Here is a 22,003-nt window from a genome sequence, read left to right as displayed (position 1 = left end):
AACCCTTGTCCTACTGAGCCCGTTTATATACGGGATGGACATTAAATATGTGCAATGCTCATGCAATGCTCAGCTGTATAGTTATGACTTTGGAGTATTCCTCATGGAAATGTTCCATACCACGACAAAGCCCATCAAATGGGGGGAGGGGGAAATCTGTAGCGGCAGTAGCACCGAACAGGCAAGTTTTACTTATCTGATGAAGCCATCAGCTCTGGGATGATAAATTGAGCAAGAAATTGCCAGCAGGACAAGGGAAGCTCCTCAGTACTTTTTTAAAGCGCGAACTGTCAACAAGCTGTTTCAAATCCTTAAATATATATTAGATGGTGAGTCTTTCTTTCAATTTTCAACTCAACTCTTAAGATGTATTAATCCTATTCAGACAAAATTAATGTCACATAATACCAAAACTGCTTACCCTAGATTTACTAAAATTTTTAACAGCCTCATTTTAAATTTCAGTTCGCAATAAAGTAAAGAAAATTTATTTGTTATCCATTTCTGGATGGGCATTTTTGACGAAAATCGCTAATTTTTGCTCTAATATTGTATTTTTTACGTTTATTTGTTATACTAATGTTATTTTCTTATATAAGTAACATGTCATCCAGGTTTTTTTTTCATTCTTGAATAAAATTTGCTAAATTGATGACGTCATCGGCCTAAACCCAAGATTGCGCACCATACGGACCATAAAAAAGTTTATTATCACTTAAAATTTCTTACTACCCGGTATTTCTTTATAAAAAAAACGTTTAAATGAACTTTTTAGTATTGCCATTGCCATTTTCATCATCTTCATCATCGGTCGAGGTGCTGACACACCGCGGGATTATACTGCCCTTAACGGGGTGACATAGCATTTTGCTGGCTAATTACAAGACGGTGGTGAGCCAGGTCTGTCGTCCGGGTGAATGGTGTTAGTCATCGTATGGATAATACGACACAGAGGTTCGCCAGGCATTCATTCGGGTGATTTGTAGTGAATCACCAACTCCAGACAGAAGGATTTGCACCAACACACACCGCACCATCGAACATGTGGGGGTATGGCACTCCCCACACACGGGACCTCCATTTGAGATCCTATCCGAGGGACGGCCCTAGCCGAAGCTAGGTACTCATTTTCACCTGAGTAAAGTGAGGAAAGTCGTGTAAAGTGCCTTTCCCAAGGGCTCAAGATCTGAAACACAGAAGCCGGGTTCGAACCCGCAACCTCGGTCACTGACCGGACACGGTGGCGTGGAGTTACGCGGTCCCATTTAAAAGGTAGAACATTGTGATTTGAAAAGAGAACGTTGTCCCTATAGCTCATCGCCTTGAGGTTGCCTTGAATATAAAACACTTATTTTTTTCTCCAAAAAATGTGCGTTTTCTTTTCCAAGCAATCGTGACGTGTTGCTATCATAGCTAAATGATGAAAGCCTGTAATTGAATTTAAATTGTATGATATGACATAGCGTAAAATGCTGAATTTGCTGGGATTCATTTGAACCAACCGGATCGGACAATTTTCTTTTTAGATATTGCTTAAAAGCAATGGACTAAGCTTGGTATAAATGTACCAAACGTTGTAAAACAGGCATACAAACTCATAGAGTGAATTGTTCTTCGATGAAATATTGATATGAAAAAAATAATATAGTCGGATTAGGGTTAAGCAGATAATTGAAAGACAGCTGGGCCGGAAACAAGTATTAAATGCATTTAAGTTTTTGAGTGAGCGAGCGCCATAAAATGTAGTCAGAAACTCTTGAGCAAGTGCTTTCTGTGCTCTCCGTTCGAGTTACGGTAGGGTTTAATGATATATGAGGAGCGAGGACCCCGGCCACAGAAGAACCTCCTGCTCGTTTGCCGGCCAGTTTGCCATCAAAACTGGGTCGAGACCAACTTACCGAGAAGCAACCAAGAAGACAGCGAGCATTAACCCTCATCCGACCGTTACATTTTTACGACGAATCTGACCGTATGGGGTCATTTTTGACCCCATTTTGTTTTGCTCATAGACATATTCCTGCTGGCTTATTTTGTCATTTCTATGTATTTACTGTTTCACCAATGTATGAAAAATATTTTAACAAGTTTTGGTGTCAGTAGTTATTACTCATTATCATAATTTATGCAGAAAATGAGGAGAAACCACATATGCTCAGAAAATCTACCATACTCAACCTACTTAAACAATGTTTTGAATTATAGATTTCTAAACAAAGGTTTTGATGCTGCAATAATACTTATAGCATAATAATGCTATTTAACAAGAGAAAATACAATATTTGTGAAAAGTAACGAATCTATTACTTAATTATGCACCATTTTCCGCCATCGAAACACACACATACAATAACTCTTGTCTATTTTCCCGCAGAGATTTTTCTTATAGGTTCCTTCTGCACATTCTGTCCATATATTGTTTCTTAATAAATTAGAAACATTTTCATTTTCATTAGCAAATGTAATTAGTGCGTATTATCATGATTTATGCAGAATGTCGAAAAACTGTGTTTTACACTAAAATACTAAATTTCTTTCAAAATATTAGGTGTTTAATCGTCTAAGCAACTATAACGTATTGCTGTAATAGCAATGATGAGGAATGCCTGTTATTTCATTGACATGTCTTGATATTTATGTAATTAATGATTCATAATTGGCTGGGGTCATTTTTGACCCCACCGAACCAGACACAAACTTTCAAGTATAACTTATACAATAATGGACAAAACTCGGTGAAAAATTGGTAGATGTTGTAAGACATGTATACAAACAAATTCATGGAAGGAAATTTTTCTCCGATGAAAAATGTTGCTATGACAGATAAAAATATAGGCCTGGGGTCAAAAATGACCCCATACGGTCGGATGAGGGTTAAGCTGGAGGTTAGTCAAGTTTAGAGTCAAATTATATTGCACGACGCATGTTTATGTACAAGTACACTAAGTTCCTTTGTGAAAGTAGACTGTCGTTGCTTTATGTTTACAGGAAGACCACCGTTTCTTTGTAGAATCTGCCATTTTTTGTCTGACTAGTCGAACTTGCCGTTTCTTTCTTTAAGAAGTAGACTCTACCGTCCCTTTGTGCGACTGGTAGAACTTGCCATTCCTTCGTTCGACAAGTAAATCTACACTCAGTCGTTCCTTCGTTTGACTAATTAAATTTGTCGTTCCTCTACCGTTCCTTTTGTGTGACTAGTAAAATTTGCCATTTAATTCCTTTGTTTGACAAGTAGACTATGCCGTCCCTTTTGCCGTCCGCACTTGTAGACTGTCGTTCCTTTATTTGAAAAGTAAACGCTGCCATTTCTTTGTGCGACTAGTAGAACTTGCCGTTCCTTTGTCTTACTAGTAGAATTTGCCTTTCCTTTGTTTGACAACTAAGCCCTGCCGTCCCTTTTGTTCACACTTGTAGACTGTCGTTCCTTTATTTGAAAAGTAAACTCTGCAATTTCTTTGTGCGACTAGTAGAACTTGCCGTTCCTTTGTCTTACTAGTAGAATTTGCCTTTCCTTTGTTTGACAACTAAGCCCTGCCGTCCCTTTTGTTTGTACATGTAAAATTTGCCGTTCGTTTGTCTGACTAGTAGAACTTGCTGTTCACTTCTTTGCTTGTTTCACTTTCTATTACAACTGATACTACAATAGTTATTAGATATCCTTAGTTGAAAACGGAATTCGACTGACCAGGTATGGTGTCGGTCGTGTTCTGGCTATATCAGTTAGATTGTAAAGTCAAACTGCTCTTTCTTCTTACACAATGTACAATTATCTAATAAAAACCTGACAAGCATTTTACTATCAGTAAATATGTGAAGTAAGGTTTACACGTAAGAAGGTGATTTATCGTGTCTACATGTGTTTAGGTTTAACTAGATAGGCCGGCATTTGCTTGGGAGCAAATACAGCATATTTCATCCATACCCCTTCAAACACAACATTGGACTGTTCCAAATCAACCCTTCACAAAATGAAACAGTTTAACAGTAACTTATCCCCCAAAGTGAACTAATATAAAATTGTAAATTGTCCCAGGCCCGTATGGACGAATATACTTTTCTACAGGAGCGCTTATGCATGACTAATTGGTTATAACAATCGTCAGCTCCTATTTTAAGAAAGTGACAAAAAAACATCACACATTCCATTCAAAAAATGTTTATCATAAAATTACATTAAGTCATTCACCAAATCCTACTACGACTACTAGGTCTAAGTAATGTTATAAGCTCCTTTTGATGTGGATACATTTATTATTGCAGTGAACATTTTTTATTCAGGTTATAATTAGGGCATACGTTTTTTTAGAATTGAAATAATTATCAAGTAGGTAAATGTACTGTATAGCAGGAGTGTTTGTTTTCGTCAAGCTGAAAACTTAAATTTTCTTGTTTTGTATGAGCCATTACCTAATAAAAAAAGACGTCTCGAATTTTTAAATAACTTTATTGTCCTGTCGTTTCTGTTTTTTTCTGAAAAGTCTAGAACCAACAACATAACTTGATGTGGCTATATCTATATGTTTTATTTTCCCTCTTTGTTAAGTCTTTACTTTCTTATACCACCGTTAAACTGTTTTACTTCGGATGCAATCAGCCATCGGACCTAATGAAAAATGGTTTATTATTGCCATTGACATTAAAAACATTTGCAGCACATTTACAAATGGCTGAATTGTCGTTTTTTGACACTCATTGTTTCAACCCCTAACTCAAGTTAACACTTTTAAAATGATCGAGTCACAACATAACATCTACTGTTTACAATAACTGGTCAGTTACTACACAAAGAAAGATTCGCTACTATTCACAAATTACCCGTCTTGGTTCAGAAGCTTTACACAGTACGGTAGCGAAACGAGCAGTTCTACACCGGAAGTGAGAGAGTTTGTCTTTGTTTCTTAGAGACCTATCATGGGTATCCCCTCGTCTAGATGGAAGCCAATAACTGAATCTTTCAGAGTTGACAAGAGTTCGTGCAAATCGTAGGCATAGATTGTCCCTTCTACAGTCCAGTCGACAAAGACCCGAAGTGTTCAGTGCACTGTCGTAAGTGACGTACTGCCGTCCGAGTATAATCCTCAGAGCCCTCTTCTGCACGCGTTCGACTTTCGATGATAAAACTCTGGTAAGACCGGGGTGCCAGATGACACAGGCGTACTCAAGAAGAGGCCGCACGAAACCGATGAAGACGAGTACAAGGTCACTTATGTCCAGTCCGTGTTTCTTCAGGTTTCTTATCATATAGAGTCTCTTACTCCCTTTGGTGACGATTGAGGTAACATGTTCTTCTTCTTCTTTTCTACTGCTTAGCCCCCTTACGGGGATTAATAGCAGGGCGCATGTTTGTTAGTAACAGGTGCTAGTGCCGTACAAACATAGGGAAAACAAAGGCACAAAAAAAAGCACACAACGGAACATAAACAACTGATCTGTGGGTGCAAAAGACAAGACAGGTGAATGTGGTGGGTTAGTGTTATTTACATATATACAAGGACGTGTAGGGGCGACTCAATGCAGCAGGGCCCTCCCCAGTTCAGTTTTGAACTGGGAGAGAGACCCCGCCTCCGCCACACCAGGCTCAAGTTCATTCCACTCCTGGATGGTACGAGGGAAGAACGAGAGCCTATAGAAGTTGGATTTGCTCGCGATGGCCTGTAGCTTGAAAGCGTGGTTGGTGCGGCGGGAGCATCGAGTCGCCAGGACCAGCTTGGATGCATGTGGGACAGAAATGTTGTTGTGAATGATCTTATACATGGTAATAAGTCTGGCGTTCTTTCTTCTGGATTGTAATGACTGCCATCCCAGTTGATTGATTAGGGCAGTGACAGAGCATGTGTTTCGTTGGTAGTTGTTTGTTACATACCGGGCCGCTCGTCGCTGGACCATCTCAACCTTCCTCACCTGTTCTTGGGTGTGTGGGTCCCACACACTGCAGGCAAACTCCAGGTGGGGTCTTACCAGGGCCTTGTAGGCCCTCTCCTTTGCCGCAGTGCTGGCAACCCGCAGGCAGCGTCTGAGCATGCCCAGTGTTTTGTTGGCCTTCGATGTTATGGCGTCGACGTGGCTGCCCCATGTAAGGTTGGAGGAGATAGTGACCCCAAGGTATTTGGTGGTACTTACCTTGTTTAGTGGATGGCTGTGAAGGGTGTATGTGTGGGTGATAGGTGTTTTTGACGATGTTATGGTCATTACTTCACACTTAGATGGGTTAAACTCCATCAGCCACCTGTGTTCCCAGAGACAGATGTTATCTATGTCTTCTTGTAGCTTATTGCAATCAGAGCCGTCATGGATGGGCATCTGCAGAATGCAATCATCGGCGAAAAGCCTCACCTTTGCATTTACAGCGTGTTCTGGGAGATCATTAATGTATGCTAGGAAGAGGATGGGCCCCAGCACAGTGCCCTGGGGAACGCCCGAGGTCACTGGCATAGGGTCCGAACGCTCTCCATCAAGCACAACCGTTTGGGACCGGCCCAGCAGGAAATTCTGTATCCAGACAAGGGTGTTCCCTCTGACACCGTAGTACTGTAGTTTGTGTAGCAGTCTACGGTGTGGGACTTTATCAAACGCTTTAGCAAAGTCCATAAAAACGAGGTCTGTCTGGATTCCGTTGTTCCTGTTGACGGCCAAGTCATCAGTTAGTGAGAGCAATTGGGTCTCACATGACTTACCATGGCTGAAACCGTGCTGAAGGTCATACAAAATGTTGTTAGCCTGAAAGTGTGTCATCATGGTGCTAGCAATGATGTGTTCCATTAACTTAGAACAGATGGATGTAAGTGAGATTGGGCGGTAGTTTTCTGGTTTGGAGCGGTCACCTTTCTTGTACACAGGGGCTATGTTAGCCTCTTTCCAAGCCTCGGGCACAATGCCGGTGTCTAGGCTTCTCTGGAATATGATCTGAAGGATGGGACTGAGGACTGGGCTGAGTTCCTTCAGGACATGGGCATGAACTTGATCTGGCCCAGAGGCTTTATGGATGTTTAAATTCCCCAACAGTTTGTCAACACCACTCACCTCTATTTGGATGTCCTCCATAGAGACATGAGGACTATGTCCTAAGTCTGGAAGGGGGTCATCTGAGGGCTCATTGGTGAAAACAGATTGGAACTGTTGATTGAGCAGGTCAGCTTTAGTCTTACTGTCTGACACCAAGGTGCCATTGTTCCTAAGATGGGAAACACCAGACCTTTCTGACTTAATGGATTTAAGAAAACTCCAGAACTTCTTGGTGCCTTGCTTTGCAGGGGGGTTATTGGTGTTATCACTAGTATCTCCTGGTACGGGTATGTCAGTTATAATAGATTCAATGTACTGCCAGTAGCATTCCTTTAGCTTTTTCTTGATTTCTTTTTTGTACTGGTTCAACTTGTCTTTTCTCTCATGTGAAGTTTGTCCTAAGGTCTTTCTATAGTATCTGTCCCTCTTCCTCATTAACCGTTTGAGATCAGGGGTAACATATGGTAAATGGCGTTTGGCACCTACCATTTTGGAGGGAACATATTTGTCGACACATTGAGATAATTTGAATGAAAAAGCATTATACAGATCATTAACAGAAGCGTCCCCCTGGGCCAAGTCCATGTTGAGTCCATTTGAGGTTGTTCTGGAGGATAAGTCCCAGGATACGTGCTGCCTGGACAACCTGTAGTTGGGTTGGCCCAACAGTGATTGCTGGCGGTGATGGAGGATTTCTCATGAAGCAAAACACCATCACCATGCACTTAGACGGGTTCAGGGCCATGAAGTTGGTATCAGTCCAACGTGCCGGGCCATTGATGTCGTCCTGAATCCTTGGTGTTGCAGACACATGTCGTGATTCGGAAACAGACATGTAATCGACATACTTAAAACCATCTGAAGACGTTTCGTGACTTGGGAGGGCGTCATTAACCAGGGCTAATAAAAGTAGTGGTCCTAACTTCGTTCCCTGAGGCACACCACACGTCAAAGTTTGCCAGTCCGAGACTGTGCCCTGATACCTCACACGCTGGCGCCGACCTGACAGGAAACTGCTCACCCAGGGTACGATGGACGGGCGGACACCAAGGTCAAGTAGCTTGCAAATGGCGGTATGGTGGTGAACATAATCAAATGCTCGGGAAAAGTCCGTGAGAACAAGTGTTGTCACGTAGCCTGGTTTGTCTGATGCCTCAAGGATGTTGTGTACAAGACGCGTCAGGTAATGTACTGTTGAGCAACCATGGAGAGAACCGAACAGTCGAGGGTCCAAGTTAGGAGGGATATCCTGCATGCACCAGTCACGAACGATTCCTTCACACACTTTGGCAAAGATAGGTGTTAGAGAGATGGGTCTTAACTTCTCTAGTCGCGGTGGCATCTCCTTTGGAATGGGTACAACATCAGCGTCCTTGAACATATCCGGTACTTCACCTTGACACAGGGAGGTGTTCAATATGTCACATAAAGGCTGGGACAGTTCAAAGGAGAATTCCCTAATAATCCTTGGCGAGATGCCGTCAGGGCCAGTAGCTTTGCCAATCTTAACATTCCTTAGTCTGTTCCACATGTCCCAGACTGAGACTGTCGGAGGTGGGGCAGGTGAAGGAAGATACGCTGGCAGGTCCTCAATTCGAAGTGGCGCGTGCTTCTGTGACGCCGCAGCGAGGTGAGTGTTGATGGCGTTTGCCACGTCTACAGCTGATTACGGGGAGACACCTGGGATGTCAATGTTCAACTGACCTTTGCCCATGTTACACATGTCTTTAATAGCTTGATATCACTTCTTTGGGTCGGCTTTTTTGAGACCTTTAATATTTTGCTGGTAGAAGGTCTTCAGCAGCTGGATAGTGTGGATGATCTTTTTGCGAAGACGTTTCAGTTCTGGAAGGTAACGTTCCTTGAAGGCTTTTTGGCGGAGCAGGATCAGGGCTTTCAGTCCTGGTGTCATCCACGGCTTTTCTCTTTCATGTAGGCGGACAACTTTCGGTGGAAAGTATTTCTCCATCGCACTGCACAGTGTGGAATAGAAGGCTAAACACTTGTCCGTTGCACTGACCGCGCTATAAACCTCTCCCCAGTGGTGCTCAGTGATCCACCCTCCAAACGACCGTAAGTCCGACTGTCGTAAGGGCCTGACGATCTTCTTGACAATCTTGTTCTGCATAGAATAACGTGACTTACTGGGCCAGATCACGACGTTGTGATCACTGGCGTCAACGGAAGGGTCCGCTGTTGGCGGTTGGTAGCATTGTGCAAGGGCATCGCTGGCGAGGACTTGGTCTAGGATGGCATTTTCTCGAGTAGGAACAGTTACTACGGGCTTCAAGGAGTGTTCAGAGCAGATGGCACTTACATCCAGACGATTAATGTCGCCAATGACAACAACAACGACGCCTGGGTACTGTCTGCGGACGTCGTCAATGGAATCCGACAGGAAATCCAGAAGAGCGTCGTCACGAGTGGAGTTTGGAGGGTGGTAAATGGCACAGAGTGCGATGGACGACACGGATCGAGGAAGCCAATGCGGTCGCAGTTGAATCCATAAACACTCCAAGCGCGCCGGAACAGGGTTGAGAGGCTTCGCCGTTATAATGAATGAATGAATGAAGACCTTTATTGTACATACATACCCACTGGGTTCAGTACAGGTCACAACAAACGATACAACATGATACAATGAATCTACACTACTCAAGAATCGTATTCTACTGCGTACATTCGGCTTATTTTCGTTTCTTTGTGATACTGAAAATGTAAGTATGCTTTATAAGTAAAGGTTTGTCTAGATTCATAAGGAATATAAATTTGTCTATATTACTTAGATGTATGAAGTGGGGGAACATGGGTTCTATTAGTTTGTAGAGTTCAGCCCTCTCTTTCTTGTACAAACTACATTCTACTACAAAATGATCACTAGACGAAAAGACCGAATATGTAGACGGATGCTGACGGATTCCAATTTGCAACACCTGACGGATGCTGACGTATGCTGACAAATGCTGACGGATCCCAAAAACCATCACGGATCCCAAAAAATGACGGATCCCACTTGCATCCGCAACGCATTCGTAGGTATCCGTAACTCTCATCGGTGGATACAAACACAGAACCCGTATACTCAGTGACGGATGCTATCACTGCATTCGTATGGATACTTACTTATAATCACGGATTCGTTAGTATCTGTAAGCCTCTAACTGATTCAAACATTGTATTCGTATGGATACTTACTTTTAATGTAAACAAAAGCATACGTGGTCAGGATTCTTGTTTATCAGCGAAAAGTCTTCAGATGCAGACGAATACCAAGGATACGAATTTGCAACATCCTGACGGATGCTGACGGATACCAAAGATTACCAAAAATCCCCGATCCCATACACATCCGTAACGCATTCGTTGGTATCCGAAACTCGCGGTGGATGCAAACACGGAATTCGTTTGCTTACTTACTTCGTGGCGGATGCTAACACAGCTTCCGTAAGAATACTTACTTTTTATGTATGCGTGGCTAGCACTCTTGTTTTTGAGCATATATTTCATTTCTTAGATTGGCCATATCTTTCCCCCTTTTTGTACCTCGGATACCACAGTTTGTAACGTCAATACAAGTGAGACAATCCACGTTACGCTAGATACCAGAATACTCGGATTCGTAAGGATGCGAAATGGTTTTTTTCTGCATTCGTGGCAAGATTACCAACAATGCACTGCTCCAGTGGATTGCTCCAGTGGAGGGGATTCCATTGGAGCAGTGCATTGTTGGTAACCTTGGGATATCTTAAATATGCGACTCTGTATTTTTTTTTGCATCCGTACATTGGGGCGGTGTATTGTGGGTAATCCAATCGTTGTCTCTCTGACCAATCAGACTGCACATCAGTCAGTTTAAAAATAAAGCGGAGATAGTCAGCGTTGTCCGTGAGGACCGCAATCTTTTTGTACCTCAAACTTTGAGTTTTGAAACGTTGAACTCGGGATATGGATTTGTACACACGTGTGTGAGCTTCTGTAGTATGGTGATGTTGAGGCGGTGACCAAACTCAAGTGGCAGTCGACGGACGGGACGGCGAGGGACTGAAACAGCCAGCCCTGTTTTTGTATTTCGGCGTCTGGGGCCATTTTACATCGCTGTCCTGCGGATCTCACGGCGAGGTATGTTTTATACAATGATTGTTTCCAAACAATACCCGCTTTGAATTCGTCTTTGTGACTACATTCCTTGTTGGCTAGTAGTTTAATAGTAGCGCTTTTGGTATGCTTGGGCTGAACAGAAACTCATCAGAAAACGACATAACGGAGCCTTACAAAACACAAGTCACAAGCATGATACTTGCTGAGTAACTGTTGACTTATTTGGGAAAAATTTGAATCATCATCAAAACAGTACTTGTATACACATATGTTTGTCTCAAGCCTGGTATTTATTCGCATAGGAACATTCTGTTCCAACGGTGTTAACGTGTTTGTTTATATGCGACGTCTCGTACACAATGCAAAGTCCGGCCGGGGAAGCAGATCACACCTTGTCACTAATTATGCAACGCTAGACTGTTTCTGGCGCGCCCTCCCGGGGGACTTTTTGGCATGATAATGCGGAATGTAACGATGATAATGCGATACCACAATCAGATGCATTTGTTCCTGTTATATAACAAGCCAATCACCATTTCTTTTCATATACATCCTGATTACTTTGACGGACGCATCCATCAAACATGGATGCTTTAGCTATCTCAAAATTTGATGGGATTATTCTTTCTCTTTTTCAGAAGGCGGGTCGACATTCTCTGGCCGTGTCAACAGCTGGGAGAACACTGGACTACAGGAAGGGCACAGAAGGAATTGAGCTGGGAGGGATCAGGGCGTAACTAGCCTGAAAAGAAGCGAAGCACTGTCACTAGTAGAAAGGAGACTTTATGCTGTTGCGAGAAGCTGGACATACTGATACTATAAGTCATGTTAGTTGTACTTTACAAGCTGGATTCACTATCTGTATCCTGTAGCCGGATGTGGAAATTCCTTAGAGTTGGACATCGCGAAGACTTTGATTTGTAATAGAAACAGATATTCGTAGAAGCAAGATTAGCCACAGACTCTCATGTCAGCTTTACATAAAAGTCAAATTGTGTTCACGTTTGATCCTATATTCTATTTGGAAGTATAAGAAGTCATGTGATATTGGCGGTTAAGGATTCAACTTTCCCTTAACATAACTAGATAACAGGGACTCTCTGTACATACCTGGTATAACCCATTCTTGTTGCAATATTGTATCTGTATACATATCATGTGGCAGACAGGATTCGGCCTCGATGACATTACGTCGTTTAGTTCTTCTCAGGACTGGTACTTTAGAATAAGATTATTCTGTGCATTCTTTTCCATTTCAAATCGTGTTAGCCTTTTATAAGAACGTAATTGGGCACACATGATATTGTGATTTGTCAAATGTGTGGAAAATTCATTAAAGTGACTTTGTATCTGCAGAAAATCCCGTTTTGGATTCTTGATGATCTGATCATACGAAGAAATCCCTAAAAAACGACTTCGCATCCGCGGCAAATGCCGCAGTGGGATTTTTTAGGATCCGACCATGCCAAATATACGAGGAAAATCCTGTGATAAAAACGACTTCGCATCCACGGCAAAGGCCGTTTTGGGACCCGTTCATTCCAGGTATTCGAAGAAATCCTTTGAAAAACGACTTCGCATCCGAGGGAAATACCGTTTGGGGATTCTTTGCGATCCGATCATTCCAGGTATTCAAAGAAATCCCTAAAAAAACGACTTCGCATCCGTGAAAAATCCCATTTTGGGATATGTTTGAGGATCCAACTCGAATCCGTTTGCATTCGCTAGCATTTGTTACAAATACGCAAATATCCCTGCTCGGATATGGCTACATCCGATACCCTTTCCCCCAGTGGATGTTCGTCTTCTAACTTATCTAGATTGCAGTATCTACATATTCGTTGTTCTAGAGGAGTGCGGTTATGTCTTCCGGTTTCAATGTGTAATTTATGGCAACTGATTCGTAGTTTTGTGGCGGCCGTCCTGTGCCGAATATTGTCAATATCCAGGTATTGTTCTACATTATAGGTTGACTTGAACAGTCTGTAGGACCTCAGTTCGTTTTTAGCGGATCCACCTTTGTTGTCATTGCGTATCTCTCTTAGAAAGTAAATGTCGTTCAGACGCTGATTGATTGAATTGATAATTTGAGACGAATTTGTATTATGCTGTAGAGGACAATGTCATACATAACCATAACCGCATTCCTCCAGTGACTGGCGAACTCCTGAAGCCCAACACTTGGCTCCAGCATTGTCTAAATCTATCTGGCAGGAGAGAGCGTCTGACTGAAAACTGTCTGCTGGTACTTTCTGGCGAAGTCTAATTAAGTGTTTAATGGCATTTAGGGACGCTTCCAGATTAATGGGGAACCTCCCTAACTCGGCTCTAGCGGCGAGGCCACTTGTAGATCTTGGCACGTGTAGAGTTTGCTTACAGAATTTTAGATGTATTGATTCGATAGGACAGGATTAAATTGGAGTTTTTAGCAGAACCCCAGATTTCCGATCCATAAAGAATCATGGTCTTAACGCAGGTATCAAAAAGTTTGTTTCTGACAGACAAAGGCGCATCGGTTTTGTCTAGAGATTGATTTATCCCAAACAAAGCTTTCAGTCCCCTACTGCACAAGTGTTTGTTGTTCTCCTTCAAAGTACATAAACGGCCACCCCTCCGCCTTTCTTGTTAGGACGGTCCCTAGGGAACACGTTGTATCCCTCGATAGACGTGGCTTCTGTCGGCAGATCTTCGGAAAACCATGTTTCAGTGACAACGGCAATATGAGCTTCACTGGAGTTGAGGACCAAGCTGAACTCGTCCATTTTATTCACCAGCGAGCGAGTGTTTGTCAACAAAATGCCTGGCATACTTCGAGGTTGCGAAGTCTTGACATGATCACACGAAATGGGACGCAGGTGCTGTTTACGAGCACTGATATCGATGTTGATGACATCACGGTGGGATTGAATACCACTACATCGGGATTTGCATATGAAGTCAAATGACGGGTTTACAGGCCTATTTCCAACAACAGTATTTATGGGTCTCTGAAAATTCCTACCAGCTCTATTTCCTCTGTACCTGCCTCGCGTCTTCAGGACCCCAAGGCAGCGAAGGCGTGACTTCAGCAGAGGTTCAACTGGTAGTGTCATCCGCCTCAGACTGCGCAGAAATCCCAAGGAGTAATCTTGTGTTACTGTTACAATATTCTTCTTGAAGCGTGCGAGACCCGGTGGATAGGAGTTTCGTGTTTGAAGGTTTCTTTCGGGGGTCATTGGTGATTCCCTGGCACTGAGAGTGTTTTATTGGGCTCAAACTCTGGCAGTTTAAACTAACTTACAATTTGAATGCACAAAGTCTATGTCAAACAAAAAACAACACTAGATGCACCTACATTTGCTCCGGAAAAAATACAGCATTTTTCTTTCCAGTCCAGTGAGAGAAATGTGGCCACTATAGACAGGTGGCCACTATTTTGAAAATACAGATCTAGTGACTAGGAGCAATAAGTTACAGATAATTTTAGTACCCACTGACCTTTTTTCACATAAACATTGCACAGGTAATCCAAGACTTACAGTTCAAATAAAAATGAAGAGAAATATTGATGAGAAATAATCATTCTCACCACTGTAAACTTATGTATCAAAACTAAACGCAACTGGCCGATTATTCTCGTGATTTCCACCGAATAACATTTTCTCAATTGTCTCAACTAAACCTACCAAATTCAAATCTACCAAAAATGATTGTACTGTAATGCGGAATGATGGTAAATTCATCGACGTCGGCCCGGACACTTCATGTTTTATTGTTGTCTTGATATAAGATGCTATGACGTCAGAAAGTGCGCGTTACTTTTATCACTTGAATTTCATAGTACAAACAGTGGACAGAGAGTATATTGCCAATTGAGTACTAGAAATTACTTTCAAATTGTTACTTTTTACTTTAAAATGTTTGGATTAATCGCATGCACGCCGCGACAAAGATCTGACTCTAATGTTCAGGGCTCGGGTACCTTCCTCTACCGCCCAAATTACCCTGTCGTGAACAAAAAATAGAGGGAAACTCAAATTTAAACCTGGGGCAGTGTGACAATCGGCCGCTGTATGGTTATTATATGCATGTGTCTCTGTATATACGGGATTGAAAGCCTCCGCTCTTGAATATCAGTTAGCCTTCGCCCTCCCCTTGGTTGATTGGATGGCTCATTAATTAACCCTCAAACACCCGAGTGGGGTCCATTTGGACCCCAGGCGTACATTTTGAAGTGCCATTTGAACATTTTTGATCTGAAGAAAAAATCCTTCCGTGACTTTGTCAGTCAATATGTCTTATACCTTCTCCTAAGTTTTCGCAAAGATTGGTACAATAATGTGGAAATTATAAAGAAAGTTCGTGTTCAGTCCCTCTGGGGTCCAAACGGACCCCAGCAAAAATGTGCAGTTTTTGAAACAAACTTTGGAGGCTAACTCCTTAACCACTTACAGTATGACTACCAAACTTTTAGACAATACTAAGAATGTAAACTTAAATCATCACAAAAAATTCTGTATCATCAACATGTAATGTGACGACATTATGACGTCATTTGCCTAATCAGGGCGGCCATCTTGGATTTTGACCAATGACGTCATGAAATTAGCATAAATTATAAATTTTAAGTCATGAAAATTACATTGAATTTCATAGAATTTAATTGTTGTCAGAAAACAGGTGTAGTTTACCAAAAAAACCTTGTTTAAATTGAAATTGTCAAATTTTGGCAAAAATATGCCTGTTAGAATATGGTTGCCATGGCAACCCCCAAAAATGATAAACTTACTTTATTGACCAAAAACTTTTGCAAACAATATTTTATGACAAATTACCAAGTTTCGTAGCTTTAGCTTTAGCCGTTCATGAGTTATGCGAAATAAATGTTGCTGAGGGCCTCAAAATTACCCTATCTGGTCGGAATAGGTTTAGTGCAAAACGTGGACCTTCTGAACTTTTGCATAAATTATAATAATGAGTTGGAATTAGCAACACCTTAACATCTCAGAATCTTCCTCTTACATTGACGAAGCAATGTATATACAATGATCGCCGATAAGAAATGGTACTGAGATTTTATGAACAAAACATTTTGGGGTCCGTTTGGACCCCACTCGGTCATTTTAGTCGCAAAAAAAGGTCGGGTGCTTGAGGGTTAAGTCAAGCAACTCTTGCTGAAACCGACGTCGTTGCAGGTGTGGAGCTCTGTTGGGTGAACGTGTGGAAGATTGACGTCAAGGTGGGAAGCGGAAAGAAAACCAATTCCCTATCAGAAAAGTGCTGAAATTAATCGTTTTAAAGTTGTTAATGCCAAAAAATTAACTCAATCATTAAACCAAATACTCAATTCCTATCTATACTAAATTCCAGGTCATTTCAATGTATTGCCGGTGTACAGGGGGCAAAAATATACCGTTTGGTCTGAAATGACCATAGAGCCTAAATATAATCATTTTAGAGTCAGAAATAAAAAAATTAAAAAAAGACAAAAAATTAAAAAAAAAATGCATAGTGGTATTGCCCACTCTACCATTGTGCAAAATTTAAGGTCATTCAGTCCTGGAATGACGGAGATTTGATTTGATTTGATTTATTCGGCTGCATAATCAAACTGTAAACACGGATCACCTCTGTAGTCAAAGTTACATGTATCGTTAATACTGTTGTATACAGTATACTATTGTATAACGTATATTGTAATGTTACCAGGGCTAGCCCTTGATAATAGCCTCCGGACGGAGATAAGAATCGCTTTAGAGTTTGACAGGAGAAAAAAAATCAAAAAACATTTCGAATACGATGTATTTTACCATACCTGTGGTATGGCTCAAATATAAATAATCTGCCCTTCCTTGTTTCTTTCAGCTCTTTATGGCAACAACGACAATGATCACAAGAAAAAATTTGAACTTATAGACGTCAGTCAGATTAACTGCAAAAACAACTTTAAAAGTCAACACAATCTATCGGCTAACTAACAATCGCTGGGATCAAATGAATGCAGATCAGCTTGTTAATCAATCTTTAGCTCCAGAATCCCTGTGGTATCAATTAAGAGGGTGGTAAAAAAAATAATGCCACGCTTTTATAACAGGCTCATTATTACCTTCACCAAGAAGGTTATATTTTGTGTAGCGTTTCTATGTGTGTGTGGGGGGTGGGGGGTGTAGAAGACCAGCATAACTCGAAAACGCCTTGATGGATTGTATTGATATTCGGTCCTCGAAACGATTGGATTTTGGGCCCCCTAAGGGGCCTGTTAAGGTACTGCAGTGGAACTTCCGGGTTTAATAAGTCTATTTCCGGACATGCATGTCGAGAGTAAGTGGTATGAGTTTGAAAAATTGTCGGATTGTCATGATTTTTTGAAAGAATATAGCTTAGGTTAAGTGATGTATCATATAAGTACATATTTACTATGTAAATTGGAATCTAACTTGCATAATTAATTAGGAAATCGTCTAAACACACTCAGTTCAATTATAGGACAATTGCAACATGTGACATTTGTAATTGAGAAAGAGAACACTTGAGAAGATATTTGCAATTGTTCGCATCATTTGTCTTGTAAATGAGTATAGTTAATTACTAAAGATATGGATAGTCATGGCCGTTTTCCGCTAATGCAAACAGATTCAAACGTCGGGCTTAATGACTAAAAATTCAAATGATAATTTAACTGTTTTTACGTCGTTCTTTGTGAACCCCCCTCACCCACCCCTCCAAAAAAAAGGTTGCTTTATTTTTTCCCGCTTGAATTTTATCAATAAAAGAATATTACATATTTTTGGATTGTTAGAAGAATATATTAGACAACAATAAACAACCACAACCAAATTCTGTGAAATTTTGGTGGTGTTTTCCATACACAAAGCAACAAAGACATTCATTTTCCTTCGAAAGAGACACAAAGCAAAAAAATGCATTCGTGCAATTTTTGAAATATTTCCAAGGCGATCGTAATACTGCAAAGAATGATTCCGCCTCCGAGGTGTCCTCGAAACTCCCATTAATATAGATTAGCTTTATATCTTGAGTTATACTATGGTATTTTATTTCAGATACAAAGAGTACCACGTGCCTGACACTATGACCGTGCAAGGAATCTACGACACAGACGTGGCGATGTACTCCTTTAGCTCTGTGGAGGAATACAGGCATTACTTGGAGGACAAGTCTGCAATGACATCTCAAACGGGTATGTTTCAAAAGGAGATGAACAAGGCCCAGGGTCATTTGGCAGTCGGAGGAGCTTTTGGATTTATTGCGTCAGGAGGATTTGGTGTATCATCCCAGTCCGGCTTTGCCGCACAAACCTCCGCCCTTAATGCTAGATCACAGGCCAGCGCCCAGCTTACTCAAACCTCTACTAGGACATTTATGGCTATGATGGAGCTAAACGTCTTCAGGTCAGTGCTACTTTTAACTGATCTTCATATATTTGTTTTTTTAAAGAGGCAATTATTTTCAGAAAAGATTTTTGTGATGAAATGTTTTGATCTTATTATCTCTAGGTACGAAATCTTTCTGGACTTTGTTACCCCTGAAAATCTCAACCTGGGTTTTCTGCGTGACTTCTTAAATCTGCCCGAAACATACTTTGCGATTGGAGCTGACAAAGAATTTCGTAAGTCATACTTTCGTATTCTATCGACAACAAATGTTTTGATTCTCTTTTTTCAGGCATTTATGGACTGTTATCAAATAGACAGGCGCCGCGGGCCAATCAGAAGACCCCGTTCCATGTTTGTTATGGCGCCGTAACAGATAGATTCCGGCCGACCAGGTCAGAAGGAGTAATAGACATGAAAGTAACCAATCAGAATATCACAGAGTATGGAGAAAAGATCAGACCCCGCAGGAAGGAATAATCATGAACGCAGTAAAGTAAAAGGTTTGGCATGCCAAGACGGCAATGTTTCGAATATTTTCGCTTCGATCACTCGCTGGTTTTACTCAGTGGTTATGGAAAAGGACCAGGCGTTATGACACCATAAACCGTTTGCTGACAGGCAGTTTTTCCCCAAATCACAATTTTTGATTCTAACAATGTATTTTTTACATTTACTTTCTTTATTACTTCTATTTTGTTACATAAATAAAATCTTATATTCTTAGCATACGTGGGGCGGTCAATAAGTAATGTCTCTGACCCACTTCCAGTCGTCTGATCTAGATGAAATTTTGTATGTGTAATGATTCATATCTTAATAGGTTATGTTGCAAAAAACAGTATGGTTTCTGATTTACTGGTGTTTGAACTGAGTCAGGTGCGAAATGGACCACGTGTGAAATGGAACCAGTTGAGTGTCGCGCAGTGATCCATTTTTTTTTGTATTTGAAAGGACGCACACCAAAGAAGACTTTTGATGAAATGAAAGAAACTTATGGTGATGATGCCCCATCATATGACCTTATAAAACGCTGGCATCCTGAATTCAAACATTGCCTGAAGTCTGTGGAAACAGCTCCCAGACCTGGTCGTCCCTCTTCTGCCATTGATGAGGCATCTGTTGGAGGACCAAACTGGGGTGTCCTACAAAAACGATGTCCAGAGCTACATCAAACGATGGAAGAAATGCATAACTCTGAGTGGTTCCTATGAAGAGAAAGACTAATAACTGTGCCAAGTTTCATTAATCTTCTGCTATGGAAAATGGGTCAGGGGCATTACTTATTGACCGCCCCTCGACTGCTCATTGATTTGGGGGAATGTTTGTTTGGTGTTCACTCTGACTACAACAGCTTTCTGAGCTTTTTAAAGTTGCGAGCAGCTTGCCATTTATGAATGGGATTGACAAGGACATTTTGAATAGCAAATTCTGCTGTTAAATTTGGCTTAGGTACTTCAAGAAATGTAGGTTTTAGATGGATGGATTGAATAAAAATATCATACCACCTCGGGGAAAAACTGTTGCTGCTGGATGGGGCTACTACTATTCATATTGTCTATGGAACTACTGTAAAAATATAATTGGTCCAATTATGCAAATAACCTTCCAGTGTCAAGTGATATAACAACCCAGAAATAAATCTTTAATGAATATCATTTCCACACTTAGGATATTTAGCAGCTGCATTAGGTCAGTATATTGAAATATAAAGATATCAGTACTGAATATATCATATGTGACAGAATAACAAAAAAAAGGTAGGAAAAGTCTTCTAAACAACTTCAAGGTACTGTGGTTGGTTACATGCTTAAGAAATCCAAAATAAGTAATGTCCATCCATGCCCAAACTTACACATTCCGAAAATGGAATTTCAGACTATTGCATGGTGCACAACCAACACGGTAAAAATATCACTTTTCCAACTACGCAACACTCAAATTTTTCAAGCTCCATTCTGACTACTGCTAGAGGCACTCATAATAACATACACAAATGGTTCGCAGAAAATATACCAAAGAAAACAACAACGTCAACAACAAAAAATGATCTTACTTGCGGTGGTAGAATTCGCACAACATCAGCTACACAGGCAGTTTAAGGCCTGTGACACCTGTAGATTCTCAGTCGAGCAGTTATATGGCCAGAACTTTTGATGTAACCATCTGTTTTCAACAATTTTTGGCCAGTTAACGTAATTCACCCATATTCAAAATATGATGACAAGAAAATTGTGGATCCTCAATATTTTGGGTTTAAAAAAACATTTTTTGGTAAAAAATAGGGAAGCTATTAAAATGGGTCTGTGCCCACTATGAAATGATTGTCTAACTGAGTCATATTTTCTGGAGTAATAGATTATATCTCTGTGATATCTAATATGCCTGGGGATCTTGCCGCTTTACATCGGTAAGGCTCCGTTTTGGGGCAAAAACAGAATTTTTTGACAATTTTTTTGGTATTTTTTCGTACAAATATCAATACAGCCACGGAAATCAAAGATATTGCAAGAAGGCCCGCTTGATTTCTGAAGGTCTAAGGCTTAATGAACCTAAATCTGCACAAAACTCGTAATAAAACTGGTGCCCTGATGTGGGCAGGGGCCGACGAAACACTACTTACCCTACATGAACTGCGCCCAAGTAAGACATGTTTGACTGTACGTAACATTAACCGATGGTAAAATATGAATGTTTTATGTCTGTATCTGTTAAATTGCTGTTGTATCAATGCGAAATTTCGCAAGCAGTTAGCCTTAAAAGACATCAGTCAACTGCCATTTTGGGCTAGAAATACCGATTTATAGCATTATTTTGCTGTTTCCTTGAAGTATGAGCGCCTCGCTGTTTTCCCGCCACTCTACACCCCGGGAGGTCGGAACGCATGTTCGGACTGTACCACTTGCAGATCTCGCGGGGGTGCCCTTTTGTTAACCGCTTCTAGTTATGCCGATATTTGATAAATACTAGATCAATATCTTTAACATTCAACATTAATAAGTCTCAAGAAGAGTAGTTAGTGTGGCCCGTGCATCGTAAGTTCCTGTTTTCGCAATGTAACATTAGGTACTGACATTGGACCGTTCTAAAAACGCTCCGGCCCGGCGGGGTTACCTGAGGTCACGCAGTGGTTCAAATTTCATGTTCGACCAAAATTGTCACAGACCTTAAAGTGCCCGAGTAGCATTGAGCGCAAGAGAAGTTCTGTCTGTTCTCTTGCAAGTAGACTATCGCGACGTCTCGCAATCGCGAGGTCGAACCAAATATGGAAACCTTGGCTTAAAAAATCGCCGCTTGTTGTCCTGTCAATCACCATGATTGACGGCGACAAAGAAGCGCGGGGTGCATTTTTCGTTACATGTTCATATTTGACCGTTGTTTATAAAGGTAACCATTCAAAAGACATCCCATAATGAATTTTTGTGTGCCATAGATTGTAACTTCCTTTTCTTTTATACAAATCCAATGCAGATTTGAATGTAAATTGAATGTAACATTGGACTATTTTGATGGCTCACGTTTCCTCGGGGTCACCT

At 41.1% G+C, this 22,003-nt stretch overlaps 1 protein-coding gene across 1 annotated transcript; it reads right to left on the bottom strand.

The window, feature by feature from the left end:
• Positions 1-7,552: 7,552 nt before the first annotated feature.
• Positions 7,553-13,859, bottom strand: LOC118422899. Its single transcript, XM_035830746.1, has 3 exons — positions 13,695-13,859; positions 8,770-9,541; positions 7,553-8,661 (listed from the first exon to the last, which is right to left on the bottom strand). The coding sequence occupies exons 1-3, from the start codon at positions 13,857-13,859 to the stop codon at positions 7,553-7,555; spliced, it is 2,046 nt and encodes a 681-aa protein (XP_035686639.1).
• Between the last annotated feature and the right edge of the window lie 8,144 nt (positions 13,860-22,003).

The sequence above is a fragment of the Branchiostoma floridae genome, chromosome 9 (genome assembly GCF_000003815.2).
Source record: "Branchiostoma floridae strain S238N-H82 chromosome 9, Bfl_VNyyK, whole genome shotgun sequence".
Lineage (NCBI taxonomy): Eukaryota > Metazoa > Chordata > Leptocardii > Amphioxiformes > Branchiostomatidae > Branchiostoma > Branchiostoma floridae.
The sequence above is the reverse complement of the archived record's forward strand: the minus strand, read 5'-3'. Positions and strand labels throughout refer to the sequence as shown.

Excerpts from the sequence above, each read along its gene's own strand:
- LOC118422899 (XM_035830746.1), bottom strand. The coding sequence starts at position 13,859 with ATGGACGAGTTCAGCTTGGTCCTCAACTCCAGTGAAGCTCATATTGCC. Across the intron at positions 9,542-13,694 it reads GCGGAGGGGTGGCCGTTTAT|CCTCTCAACCCTGTTCCGGC; the intron begins GTACTTTGAAGG and ends ATAACGGCGAAG. Across the intron at positions 8,662-8,769 it reads CTACCAGCAAAATATTAAAG|CTGTAGACGTGGCAAACGCC; the intron begins GTCTCAAAAAAG and ends CCCCGTAATCAG.